We start from the raw sequence: 15022 nt of genomic DNA on the forward strand, positions 1-15022 counted from the left end.
AGTCACTTAAATAAGGAAATTGTTAGAAGAATTTGGTCCTAAAGTGGACAAAAGGGATTGGTGTAAATCAAGAAACAGGTTCTAATGGACAATATGGGGATAAGGGCCTGCACTGGTGCTGTTTGATGCTATTACACTGTGAGATAAAAATGTTCCTTGACTTTAATACTCTTATATCCATTATAAGGATACAATGATATTGTGAACAAATAGGATTGAACTTGCATGAGGACCAGCATTGTGGGGACATGATTGGCTGAGTCATCTACAACTTGATCAAAGATCCATCCACAATTTGCATTTCATAACCCAAGCAATGAGGCCAACTGAAAGTGAATTACAAAAGGTATAGGATGATGCCACAACTGTCTCCAGGTTGAACACTAGGAACATTTGCCCAACAGGACAAAGAGGTGTTGGTGCCAACCTCTGTGCCTCTGGTTGGAAAGCATATTGGAGCAGGGAAGGACCATGCTGCTCAGAGGAAGTGTGGAAATGATGAAAGCCATGGTCCAACTACAATAGCTTTTTTTAGGGAACATATCTGAGAAGGCATTTGATATTTTAATTAGGTAATTACTTACTTGTGAAATGTGGCTTAGTTTTAAACTGGAAAGAAGTTCAAGGAGGTTTGATGTTTCACTCTTGGACAAACAGTCCTGGCAAAGGACTACAGGCGTGATCAAAACTCGATACTCAGGAAGATTAAGGTCAGAACTGGACTATTCTCCTACACAGTAGAGATTGAGTCTGATATCATCTGATGATGACACACCAATCTGTTGAGTAGAGCAGAGAAGAAAGTTCACTACTGCTATTAGAACCACTTCCTGCAGTCTCAAAGTCAACTCCTTCAATCACCATTGAGGTGGGCCCAGAACCTGAGATTGTTTCACATCCACAAATCTCACCTGCCAATTAGATCGACCTCCCTTGTCAGGAATGATGTCACCCCACAAGAGCAGGAAATCCTTAACAGCAATTAAATCTTTAAGGCTGAATAGACAATTTAAAATTTACTATGCTGTAGATGTCTGTATATAGTAGTTGTATTATATATTATCGTGTGTATATAGTTGAGATACATTTTCTAATGAGTTGGAGTTTATAGCTAAGCAGAGAGGAGTGTTGTGTATTTAATATTTCCATAATATTTGAGTAATCTTGAGTATATATTATTTGATTAAGTATTCTTGATCATTTAAATAATTATGAGTTATTTGTAAAAATACATTAATTGCATGCATCATCATGCTCGCCTGTGATACATGCACTCCTTGCTAAAAGTAAAGACGAAGTTACACCGGTATTTTCCAGCACCCATGTCTTCTTTGAATTAGTTTAATATTTTGAAGTTACAAAACATAACAGACCCCTCACTCAGAACTGAGAAATTGAGAAACTACCGGTAGTTAGTCTAGGAGGATTTTAGGCTTGAAAGATGTAGGAAGGAGCAAAGCCATAAAAAAAAGCCAGATAATTTTAAAATCAAAGCTTTATTGAGTAGAGGTTGTTGTTATTCATGGAGAATGGGAAAGATGTTAAATGGCATTCAGTAAGTGTTAGAACTAAGTTTTTAATGACAAGATTTGAAGTTTATGAAGTTTAGAGTGATATACTTGTTCAATATTGTATTTTAATAGTATAGTTTACTATCAGAACTATGTTAAGATTTTCTGAAGCATGATTCACAAGTAACCATTTCCGTAGGAGTTATTATATTTGTCTTCAATTGTTGTACCTTTGTACTCTATTATTCTTTTTATTTCACAGGCCTGTAACAAGCACTGCTGTTTGATGCTGCCCACGGAGTTGCTGTGGCAACAAGAGGGGAAAAAAAAAGCCAAATCCGAAGATTTTACAGGATTTACAGTTGCTCAAGTTCTAGACCTCCTTGCTCCAAGCACGCTTTAATTTGTACCTTCACTAGTCTATCAAACTGTGCTATGGTCAATGACAGCCTCTGACCTTACTAGCTTCCACTAATGGGTTCCACCTCGATAAGCAAGTGTTGCATTGCTTTTCCTTGAAGTTAGACTGAACATCCATTCAGAGGACGTGAAGATAGAGTACACAATTAACCCAATATTCTGCTCTACAATATTTTAATTGTAATGGCAATGAAAAGAAGGCTATTTTGTCAAATCAAAACATTTTTTACAGGAGACACTATTTGGAAGCTAAGTAAGACATGCTGTTGGTTCTTGTAAGGCAAATTGTTCTCTGTGTGTCAAGGAAGTTTTAAGACAAATTGTTCTTTGTGTCAAGGAAGTTAAACATAGATTGTGCGTAAGTGGTAAATATTGCTGTACATGCCTTTTGTTTTCTAATTTCTTTTATTCAACCAGTAATTTAAGGCAGAATTAAATTCTGTAACCTCTATACTGCCACATACAGGACTGTATCAGGTATTACATTATGATTACACAACTCTGCCATCACTAACCATGTTTAAACAAAAGGTTTGCATGGCTTCAAATTAGGAATAGCAGATGTCAGTGGAGTAAAAGGCAATACACCTTCTTCTAGAGTAAGTCAAGACTCTGGCAGTTAGCAATCCAGTGGGTTAAGAACTTGTCACAGCAGTGGGAATGTTGCATGCTAATGATTCTGCATCACTGTGAGGTATATACCAGATGGAAATTGCAATGCAAGAAATCCTCACAAATATCTTGTAACTTCACCAGTCTTTGTCTTCCTTACATTCGATGTTCATTGGGTGGAGATTGTTATCCTCTGCTGGTTTCTTTGATCCACCATTTTATGAATATTGGCAGAGACTGCGATAATCCTTTAAAGTTCCATTGCCTGTTATTGCTTGCTATTGTGGCAGGTTTTTTTGCAATCAGTATTTTAGAACACACTTCAAGCTCTCCAGCCATCTGCTCTCCCCTTTCTTTGTCTGGGTACTGTCTTAATGATACTAATTGCAAACATCCTCTATCACTTTTGCATGTTGTCCAGTAAAATTCAGCCTGCAGGTCTACAATGCTCACTAGCTCTATTCACAAGTTCTACATCATAGGTATATGTCAAATAGAAGGTATAACTGTAATGTAATTTTCTAGTGAAAGTGAATATAAAGTTTGGTGCTGAGGGTTATCCTGAGTTTTAAGAACACTTCTAAGCCTCCTTTTTAAAACTGGAGAATCCAAAGGCAGGAATGGGTTTTCAAAGTCAGTCAAAGTAGGCATATGTTACCAAATACAACCATGAGATATATTTTTCTGCAGGCATTTGCATGAAAATAAAGAAATACAACATAATTTATGAAAAGCTATACTTAAATGAAGACTGAGAAACAACCAAACTCATTGCAAGTTATAGATACACAGTTTGATCAGTGCATAGTTTTATCATGCAAATGTCTATCTCTACCTTGATCTGTGTTTTACAGAATGATTTTACAGATCCAAGAGCTGGCTATGTCTACATTCAGATAAATTATCCACAGATTTCGGTCAAAAGTAGACTATTTTACATTTAAAAAAAATTGTAACACATGATAGTGCATATACAGGTATATTAAATGCCATTTTAATGACATTTTATTCTCATTGCTATTTGAACCCCTCCTGTGAGACAGAGATAACCACATCCCTTTGAAATAATTTTTGAACTCCCCTGTAAACAAAATGTTCCACAATTCTGAATTCTTACAGGTATATACTAGGAGTTCTGCTTTACTAGACATCACTGAGGTTACAAGAGAAAGGAGCAGGAATAGGTAAATTTGTTTTTCAGGCTTGCTTTGCTATTTAATATCATGGCTGTTCTTCTACCTCAATTAAACTGGCATGTTCTATCCACACATCATTCGATTCTTCTAAAAATCTATCTTAATCTGTCTTGAGAATGTTCAACATATTTGCAGCTGCAACCCTAAGAGGTTCAGGATTCTAAAGATTGGCAGCACTTTGATGAAAGGAATATCTTTTTATCCAAAACCTAAATAACCATCCCCTACTCTGAAATTCTGTATGGCAGAGTCATGTCAGAACGCTACCTTTCCGGCAGTCTAAGTTCAAGCTGTGGCCATGGCTGTGGAATTTAAATTCAGTTAAAAACCTGAAAATCAAAAAACCCAATGGGTTCAATGATATCCTATCGGGGAGAGAAATTTGCCATCCTTACCTGGCCTGGGTTACATGTGATTCATCCCATATAGTTGAATCTAGAATACCACTCAGTTCTTACCACCATCTACTCAAGGGGCAATTAGAGACATACACCCTGACCTTGCCAATCATAACCCAGATCCTGAAAAATGAAATAAGTAAGTAAAATTATAGGTGCCTGTGAATAATTTTTCTAGTATTCCTGTGAATTTGCATGTTTCACTTCTCATTTTTATGAGCTGTGAGTAATATCGATCTCTCCGATCATCTCATCACAAGAATCAGTCTCGTGAACAGTCTACTAAAAACAAGTAAAATTTCTTTAAAAATTTTCACAATACTCTAATAAAGAGATTGGAAAAGAAAAATTTTCACAATACTCCAGGTGTATTCATGGTTTCCTGTAACTGCAATAAGAATTCCTGACCTAGATGTTCTCATAGAGAAGCACAATATTTAAATGTGCTACATGGAATTTTATTGCGAAATGGACTGGTGACTGTATCTATTGTGACATTCATAATTAATGCTCCTAAATCCTTCATGTGTTAATGCACTAATGAACCTAGATCAGCACAATCAATTGTTCATCTGTTCACCTCAGCTTTGAAGTTCACTCACCCGTCCACGTCCCATGGATTCTGCAGGCCACACACACAAATAGAAAATTGGCGTTTACAATAAATCCTGCTTAGAAGATCTCCAAGCAGAAGGACTCTGCTGGGAGATGGGCACAAAGAATCAGCTACAAGATAGTTCAAGTTCAAATTTATTGGTATTTAACTATGTACATTGAAACCACCAACTGAGACAACGTTCCTCCAGACCAAGGTGCACCGCCCAGTCTATATAACTCAAACACAACACATAAAGTAACCAGATAAAGAAACCTTATATTTATCTCCACCCCCACTTACTCAGTCATGACTCTGACAATCTCTAAACCTCAGTCTTCACAATACACTACACAAATTACATAAGACTCTAAATGTAGATAAATCCTTTTATACATAACCAAGAGCACTCCTCCCCAAGTGCAGTGACCTAATTTTCAATGCTCTAATTGCCTTTCCCTTCGATGAGGTCCTGGCCCCTCCACACCACTCATGGGCCTTTCTCCACTGTGACCTCACCCCATGACCTCTAGCCAGTGATGGAGCAAGTGGAGGAAAGACCTGTATGTACATTAAACGTGCAAGGAATCCCTTATTGCATGCTGTGCCTTGGACTTCATGTACATTGGAAGTACTGTATGTATCATAGACCCACACACTAAACATGCCCCTGTCCACTACATACTGTATCTCATGCTTAACTTGTCTTTCCCTAAGCTGTAAACTTTCACACCCTTATACTCTGATCTCTTTGTAATATAGATTAATTTGCCTTTTGCTCCCTCTCCTTTTTTTTTGCCTGTGCCTGCAGTTTCAGTTTTCTGTGATTCGTGTCAAAGATGCATTGGCCATTCTGAATAACAACATCTGTCAGTCTTTTTAAAATTTATTATGTATTGCTAATTTTTCTACCAGGCTGTAAAAATATGTAATATTCTTTCTACCATGCCTGTACACTATATGAGGAAACCCATAACACTTGTATCTTGCCTCTCATTTCCCCCTCAGCTTTCTGTTACCAGCAGATCTAAACATCCTGAACTCTGTCCCCTTACCTGACACATTGGCATTGACTGAAAACAGTTATGCATAATCATTGATTCTGGTATTCCACAAACTATACCTATTAACTTAAATAAAAGGCTCCTGTACTCTTAATCTGTTTTCTTTCCTTATCCAGTTCTCAATCCCTATCAAGATATTATTCCCATTTGCAGCAGCCGAATTTTGTGTAATAATCTCTTGTTTGGAATAGTGTTGTGAGGCAGTGAATAAATTGGACAATATTTAATGTCATAATGAATTAAGCAAGAGCTTTACAAGACCAGAGTTTGAAACATGGTATAAGGAACAGCATTGGAAGACAGTTGTCACAAACAGCTGTCAAGATCACAAACAAAGGCCAACAATTTAGTTTGATATGTGGTGGGTATGAATATACAGCACAAAATTCCTCTTAATTTGTTTAGATGATGTTAGGAAACTCTACTGATTGTTAATGCACAGTGGAGCTCAAGCCAGTTCTCAGACATTGGCAATCGAGTGAACTGGTATGGCTGGAAACTTAAAATCCAGCAAGTCTTCAGGCTGCTTTAGCATCTGTCCTGGTTTCATTTCCATTCATTTCAATGGAAATCTGCAAATAGTTGTTAAACAGACTCCCCATTTGCTGTCACCTGTTTAACTCCAATCCTGAATCTCCCTTGCCAGTATTATTGTGCTACACCACAAGCAAATAGGAAGTGTTATATTTCTTATTCTGTTTCAAAAAATAATATCATGTTAATATACATAGTGCAAAATAGAATAACAGTATGATATGGGGATTCAAAAGAATAACAATAAATTCCCAAGTACAGACATCCAGGAAAACATAAAACAAATACACAACCCCCCCCCAAAGGGACTTGTCTCAAATTTTGCATTCAATTACCTAAGCACTGTCTCCCTACCTAAACACTTTGGGCATTAGTGTGTCTTTAAAGGTTCATTCATTTTTGATTTGTGGTTGAAGTGGGATTGTGCTTTCCTGGTAGTTTCTGCAATATGTGCAAGTTAATGGAACTGAAAAATAAATCATGTATGCTGCCTGGCAGGAACCATTAAAAGCTTCTTGTTCTTGATAACTGAACTGCCCAATTTAGTTGTGACAAGTCTGCTATTAGGAATGAACAACCTTGTGTGATTTGAACTGTCAGGGGAAGCTTCCTGGTGGCAGATGAAAAAAGAAAAGGTTTAAATAATGGGTATGTTGTAACTGTTTTAAAGCTCTGCATTTATTTTATCTTGGCCTTTTCATTTTTGCCCTACAACTGTAACACCAGGAGCAGTCTGCTTCTAAAATGCTTCTGATCACCTTACTATAGGGGTTGATAGATTGCTGTCCTGGTCTCTGGCTGCTCTGCAGTATCCAGTTCTCACTGGAAATCCCTTTTGTGCTGCACCACTTGTTCTGAGGATCAAATCAGTAACATAACACAAATGGGGCTGAAACCTATTCCAAAGGTCAAACCCAGTTAATGCCTCAATTCAACTCAAAATGTTATAGTAAAAGAGTGTCTTGAAGGAATTATTTTCATTTCAGTATTACTGCGGCTTGAACATTTGACCCGTCTAGCTTGAAAAAAGCAGTGTATTTGTTAATGGGCTTGCGGAGAATGTGAAAGAACTGATTGCTGAAGAAACTGAGGAATACCTACGTTCACGTACAATAAAACAATTAATATCAAAGTACATTTCATTTTTATACATCTTGCAAGAGTTGCCTTGTTCTTCATTTACTTAGATCATTTGCTATGTTAGATCATTTACAGACTGAAAATAAATTTAATAACTAAATAAATACAAAATTAAAACTGTATTTTGAGGAACATTCAGTGTAATAGACGATCAACTTCAGGACTAGATTAGAATTGCTAATATGAGCAAGTTAGTGAGGCCTATTATAGAAAAATACTGCAGCAATTCCTTGCTAATATGTTAATACTTTCGATGAATTTTTTGAAAGATAGATACGGATTTAGTAGACAATCGGATTTTCATGTCTCGGCCAACAGACTGCTAGGACAAAAGTCCTTGATACCTCTTTGATTCTATGGGTCCTACATGAAATGAGTTTGAACAGTCCCCATCCAGCCTCTGGTGGGCAGAAATGCATATCACAAACTTTTCTTTTCCTAATTTGGCACAGGTTAGTAACAAATTGGCAATCTCTCTTCAAAAAATTCATGGATGACTGATGCAGGAAATTAAAAAATGTCACTCTGATCTGGTTGAAGCAGATGTCTATTATTCTGCCAGCAGGAATCTTTAGAATGTATCTGATCAAACTAACCACCTTATTGTTGATGTTTCATGCTGATACTGACTGCCTGAAATTGAAAAAAAAAATGGCTGAAAAAGGTATAAATACCCCCCACTTGGCCACATTGTAGGATTTGTTTTAAAATAATTACTTGTATTTAAGGCAAAACTGCTTCCTTAAATGCTATACTACTGCTTTGCAGAGTTTTTTTTTTCTAATACTGGTTAATAGCTTCCATTGGGATGCAGAGCTACCAAACACTTGATCAAAAAAAAGACCTTGAGTGGTTCACAGTTTGATCTGCTATATCGGTTGTTAATGGAGAGGATATGAGGTGGCTTATCATTGAGAACGAAATGCAACCTAACTTTGCTGTTATCAGACTTAAAGCTGTGGCATATCTAAGCTCTGAGCATTGGGGGACAATTTGAGACAATCCCTTTGAGAACATTTAAACACATTGTAATTTTAAATAGACATGAGCAAAGTATTTAAATTTGACAGGAGAAGCAGTCGGGGCATAACATGATGTGGCACTCTAGGAGTTCAAAATAGTATTTTATCAATTATATTTCCTCTTACTAAATGTTATTTGTGAAATGAATCTCAGTATCTTTATTAGTGAATGTACAAATGCAAACTGATGCACAGTATGTTTCAGATGCACATATTAAAGTAAATTTTGTTATTGAAAAATTATATATATATATTTTTCTCTCAGTTTTAAGGGTAAAATATGGCTGCCCTAACCATGCATACCATCTTTAACCACTTTAATTTTACTGCTTTGAACATCATTTGCCAAAATGATCCACTCGGATATAGGTGCTGTTAATTAACTGATTAAAACATATTTGCTGAACTGCTTGCTATTACTTAGCTGTAATAAATGTTACATTCATGAACATGATGTGATTGCAAAACAAAACTTGTATTTATTTGTGCGATGCTGAAATAAAGGAAGTCTGGGATTTTATTCTTCTGTGAACCAGTGAACTGATTTCCAGAAAATATCAGTGCAAGTTCATGTTCATTATTTCTCTACTGTACACATATAATTTAATAATAATAATTATTATTATTATTGTATTTACACATATACGTAGTTAAATGAAACAACATTCTCAGGGACCAATGTTCAAAACACAGTACATGAATCACATACAGCACATAAAATAGCATTAACACAATAATATTAATATATAAAAAGTATTCTGTAGATGTATAAGTTGACATAAAATGCATTTACAACATAGAATTAAATATACAACAGTATTACTGTCATAAATTATGTTATCCAATAATGTGGATTTGAAATCCATTTCTTAATTGGTGTGTCAACTGTTTAAGTACTGATACATTCCATTTGTTACCCTCTCAAAATGATTCTCATCTCCCTGCATTAGCCACACTTGATATTCTTTAGCTTTTTCATGGATTTTCTGAAATCTAGACCAATATTCTGGTTCTAAAGTCACTGTATAATTTAATAATTACAGTATAAATCTTACACAAGCAAAATTAACATTTAAGAATATGAAATAGCTTTAAAGTTAAGTAACTCTGGTCCCTGCTAATTTTCTTCGATCAGATCATGTGCTTGATCTTTGCTAGGTCATAGTTCCATGCCAGCTGACATGATATTTGGTCTAAACAGATCTGGTCTGTAACTTGGAGATACAAGTGACTGCATATATTTTCTGGAGGAGGAATCACAACATGAAACATTGACTGACCCTTTACCTTCACAGAAGCTGATAGATCCCCACCGTCACTGAGTTCTCCCAGTACATTATTTTTATACAGGGTTGAATATCAATATTCATGTGTGAGAAGTATACATATGTGAAAAAGCACTATGAAGCTGATAAGAAGCCCAGGCACTTTCCTGTTGCATTACTGATGAGGTGAGATGGTGTTTAGAGCAAATTTCTCTACAATAAGCCAACTTAATTGAATCCTCATTCAATGCCAGAACATTTCTTGACCTTTAATAAAATACAGAAATGCTGGAAATACTCATCACATCAAGCAGCATCTGTGGAAAGACAAGTAGAGTTAATGCTTCACATCAAAGCCCTTTTATCAGGATCTATTTTATTGAAGATTTTCAGAATCTGCATTTTTTATCTTTCGATTCTTAGCCTTCAGAAAAAAATAATTAAACCTTCCTCAAAAACAAAGCATTTTGATATGGTTTCTGCAGCCTAATAATCTCAGTTTACCCCCTTTTCCCCTTTACCCCAAAGCTGCTTTCTTAACATTAATTTAACCTATTCAATACTTGCATTTTGTCTGCTTTTTTCATTTAGAAAGATTTAAATTCTTAACTATTTTCAGATTTGAATTCATTTATTTATCATGTACATCAAAACAGACAGGGGAATGTGTTCTTTGTGTTAACAAGCGATCTGCTGGGGGGAAGCCCACATGTGTTGCCACACATTCCAGTACCAACATAATGTGCCTACAATATTCAGCAGAACACATGCAACAAGAAAATAATACAACATTCAACAAAACCAACAGCAAAACAAAACAAGCCTTTTTCCTCCCTCCCCAGTCTTTCAAGCAAATAAACATGTTGGAGATAGATGGGTTGTATGTCCATCCATTATCATGGTTGCATGGTAGTAGTCTAAAGAGTGTCAAGGTATCTACACAGGAGTGAGTCCATTTTGTAGAGATACTGAAGCACCTAATGAAGGAACTCTGCTATGCTTACCCACCAGAATCAATGTGTCCAAATGACTTCAGAGCAGAAATGATACTAAAGGAAGATGCCCATGTGAACTTTCTATCCAGGGTAAGTGAACTGCTAGTGCAATGTGTGACAATATATTTCCAGTGCTGGCTGAGACCTTTTTTTTCCAGGTTCAAACATTATAAATAATGTTTCCATTTATATAGTATCCAATTATGATCACATCAAAGTGTTTAATTAAGTGCATTACTGTAATATCCTACAAGGAGTAATTAAATGGTTGGCCAAGTCATTTTATTTTGTAATTTTAGTAGATGAAGCAATGTTATCATGTTAAGTGAGACAAGTCCTTGTTTTTGAATTATGCTGTAGGATTTAACATCCCCACAAATCGACTGATTGGCCTTTTGTTTAAGTTGTCAGTTAAAATATGACACTTATAACAATAGATTTAGTTCTGCAGAGAATTATATACTTAAGGTCTGGTCTGGCATTTGAATCTAAAGCTTTATGATACACCAGTACAAGTACTATTAATTAAACAGTTTTATGGTGTGTTGATTCTCTTTTCATGTTTCTAAATCCTTATGGTTATAATTTTCCCCTTGCAAGGTTCTTTTTCTTATAGCAAATCAACTGTTTCAAGGTTGGAAAGATTTTTCAGAGTTTTGTGTCTTTTTTTTGCAGTTATAATTTATTTTTGTCCCTCAAGGTAAGCTCCAATCCGATGTAATGTGTGAAACATGAATGAACTCTTCTCTCTCTCTCAGCTTTCTCACCTTCACCAAGGCAACTCACTAAAGATGTCCAAAACTGCGCTGTGATAGATTACAGGTATAGAAATGGTCAAGAGCAGATTTCAAACTTAGATTTTACAATTGACAGTTCATGCACGTTAACCACTTTGGGAAAAAAAACAGCCTGCCATAAACCTTGGAGAAAGATAAAAGGACACTTCAATCTTAGGAGTTTATCAGAAAGAATAGCCACTGATAAATTGTTGATCCAATTGAAGGCACTCCATTCTGTAATGTAAGATATAGCAATGCTTTTCCAATCTATTGTGGTAGATCTAAGATTTGAGTCAATTTGTTTCCAAATTTATTTCTAAATGTAGATTCATTTTCACTATGGTGTCAATTATTTCTAAGCCAAAGAACATTTATTGAGAGTCATCACAGTAATAAAGACATCAGCAGCGAACAACATGATCAACGTCGGACATTTTTGCTCATCTCCTCTATGGTTTCTCCTGGTTACTAGTATTAGATGAGGGGAAAATACCCGACAGTGAGACATTGAACAAACAAATATAAAATGTAATTATACCTATCTGGAAAAATATAGGGAGGTACCTGATAGCCAGCATGGACATAGTGGGCTGAATGGCCTGTTTCTGTGATATATGACTCCATGTTACTATGATACTGAATTGATTGTTGGCTTCAGGAATGGTAAGTTGAAGGAACACGCACCAGTCCTCATTGAGGGATGAGCAGTGGAAAGAGTGAACAGTTTCAAGTTCCTGGCTGTCAACATTTCTGAGGATCTATCCTGGACCCAACCTATTGATGCAATTACAAAGAAGGTCTGATAGCGGCCAAATTTCATGAGGAGATTGAGGAGATTTGCTATGTCACCAAAGACACTAGCAAATTGAACTCTGGGGGATGTTCTAGCTGGTTGCATCAGCATCTGAGATGGAGGAGCCACTGCACAGGACTGGAAAAAGCTGCAGAAAATCGCAAATTCTGTTAGCTCTATCATAGGAACTGACGTCCTTCAAAAGGACTCCTTCAAAAGACAATGCCTCACAAAGGAAGCATCTATCATTAAGGACACTCATCACCCAGGACATGCCCTCTTCTCATTTTTACCATTAAGGAGGTGGTACAGGAGCTTGATGACACACGATCAACATTGTAGGAACAGCTTCTTCCCCTCCACCATCAGATTTCTGAATAGACAGTGAACCCATGTAGACAACCTTACTATTATTTTTCTCTTGATTGTTACACTATTTATTTAATATTTTATAAATATAATACTTAAGTATTTCTTTTTGCAATTTATAGTGTTTTATTATGTATTTTACTGTACTGCTGCCTCAAAAGAGCATATATCATGACATACGGTAGTGATACTAAACATGATTCTGATTCCAGTTCTGATACTGAAATTAATCAATAAGCTCCAAGACCTTGGCCTTAATATCTCCTTATGCAACTGTATCCTCAATTTCCTCACCTTGCAGACCCAATCAATTTGGATTGGCAACAACATCTCCTCCACAATCTCCCCCAGTACAGGTGCAATACGAACTTCTGTGTTTAGCACCCTGCTCTACTCACTTTATACTCATGACTGTGAAGCTAAGCACAGCTCCAATGTCATATTTAAGTTTGCTGATGACAGACACCACTGTCTCTGGCCAAATCAAAGGTGGTGATGAGTCAGAATTTAGGAGGGAGATTGCAATTTTGGCTGAATGGTGCAACAACAGTAACTTCTCACTCAATATCAGCAAAAATCAAGGAGCTGATCATTGACTACAGGAAGAGGAAATTGCAGGTCCATGAGTCAGCCATCATCGGGGATCAGAGGCGGAGAGGGTCAGCAACTTTAAATTCTTCCGTGTTGTCATTTCAGAGGACCTGTCCTGGGTCTAGCACATGAATGCCATTACAAACAAGAAACGGCAATCGCAAAGATTCAGCTTGTCATCTAAAGCTTTGAAAAATTTCTCGAGATGTACAGTGGAGAATGTTCTCTCTGGTTGCATCACCCCCTGGTATGGAAACACAAATTCCCATGTTCAGAAAAGCCTATAAAAGGTATTGGATACAGCCCACCCATCACAGTAAAGCCCTCCTCACCACTGGGCAATTCTATAAGGAGTGCTGTCACAGGAAAGCAGCATCCATCGTCAAGGACACCCACCATCCAGGCCATGCTCTCTTCTTGCTGCTGTCATCACGAAGAAGGTACAGGAACCTCAAGTCCCACACCAGCAGGTTCAGGAACAGTTATTACTCTTCAGTCATCAGGCTCTTGATCCAGAATAACTTACATCAACTTTACACACCCCAGCACTGAATTGATCCCATAAACTATGGATTCACTTCCCCAGCTCATCATCTCATGTTCTCGATATTTATTGTTTATGTATTTATTATTATTATTTTTTCTTTTTGTCTTTTTGTATTTGCACAGTTTGTAATCATTTGCACATTGGCTGTTTGTCTGTATTTGTTGTGTATGGTCTTTCTTTCATTCTATTGTGTTTCTTTGTATTTACTGTGAATGCCCACAAGAAAATGAATCCCAGGGTAGCATATGGTGAAATATATCTACTTCGATAATAAATTTACTTTGAACTTTGAGCTTTGAAATAATTATCATGAATGTGGTAAACGATCAATAGTTACATTGCAATTTGAAATATTACTGAAGTGTTTAACACACCTAAATATAGTATTGATGGATTTTTACCTTTAACCTAAACTGCAACAACCTGTCACAGCTGTTTGAGAGACCATGTTCTGCATTAAATAAGTGTTGTGTTTACCGACTTCAAATGAGGCTGCCTCAAAATGTAGCAGTACTTGGGATTGATAGTGATAAGATGTCATAAAAATTGAACTCCTTTTTCCCATAACTTTGTTTCACATATTTGAGAAGGCACTTCATTGATGCATTTTCACTGTCCTAAAATAAGTGAACAATTCCCCACATACCTTGAATCTCTGAAATGTCAATATAACACCATAATTGTTTCTGTGATTCACCAGTTATCTACTTCAGTAATGATTGCTTTTCAAATATTAAACATCTCAAAAAAAAAGCCTTTGCATTTCCAAAACAAATTCAAATTCTATAATCATAATCAGGAATAGTGCTGGCATGAGTAGCAATCATGTGCATCACTTTACAGAATCAACATTCCATTTAACAGAGCAAGAGGCCAGTAGTCCTGCTGTTTGTATTTGTATTAGCAAGATACTTCTGTCTTGTCCATGTCCTATTGCAACCATTTTAATTCCACAGAACTGGAAAACTACAACTGTCTGAAGTACTGATAAAATGTCACATCTAAAGCTGATTTTCTATAAAGAATATAGACATGGTTCCTACTACAAACATAGAACTGTGTTCCTGATTTTTATCTGACAAGCAAGCCAGTATATTGTAAAATGGGCCATCAAAAAACCTATGAATATTTTGAAACAGGAAGAGGAATTATCTTCTCCAGGCCATTGTTTTTGATTGGATTCAGCTTGTC

General features: G+C 36.4%; 1 protein-coding gene across 1 annotated transcript in view; it reads left to right on the forward strand.

Annotated features, from left to right (window-relative positions):
* The window catches only part of cdh13 (cadherin 13, H-cadherin (heart)), a 1114993-nt gene extending 1105981 nt beyond the window's left edge, over positions 1–9012 (forward strand). The window contains exon 14 of the mRNA XM_073070318.1: positions 1774–9012. Within this exon, the coding sequence (XP_072926419.1) occupies positions 1774–1781 (8 nt within the window). The 3' untranslated portion in view covers positions 1782–9012. The remainder of the gene's footprint in view (positions 1–1773) is intronic.
* Positions 9013–15022: the final 6010 nt, after the last annotated feature.

The sequence above is a fragment of the Hemitrygon akajei genome, chromosome 17 (genome assembly GCF_048418815.1).
Source record: "Hemitrygon akajei chromosome 17, sHemAka1.3, whole genome shotgun sequence".
NCBI classification, from domain to species: domain Eukaryota; kingdom Metazoa; phylum Chordata; class Chondrichthyes; order Myliobatiformes; family Dasyatidae; genus Hemitrygon; species Hemitrygon akajei.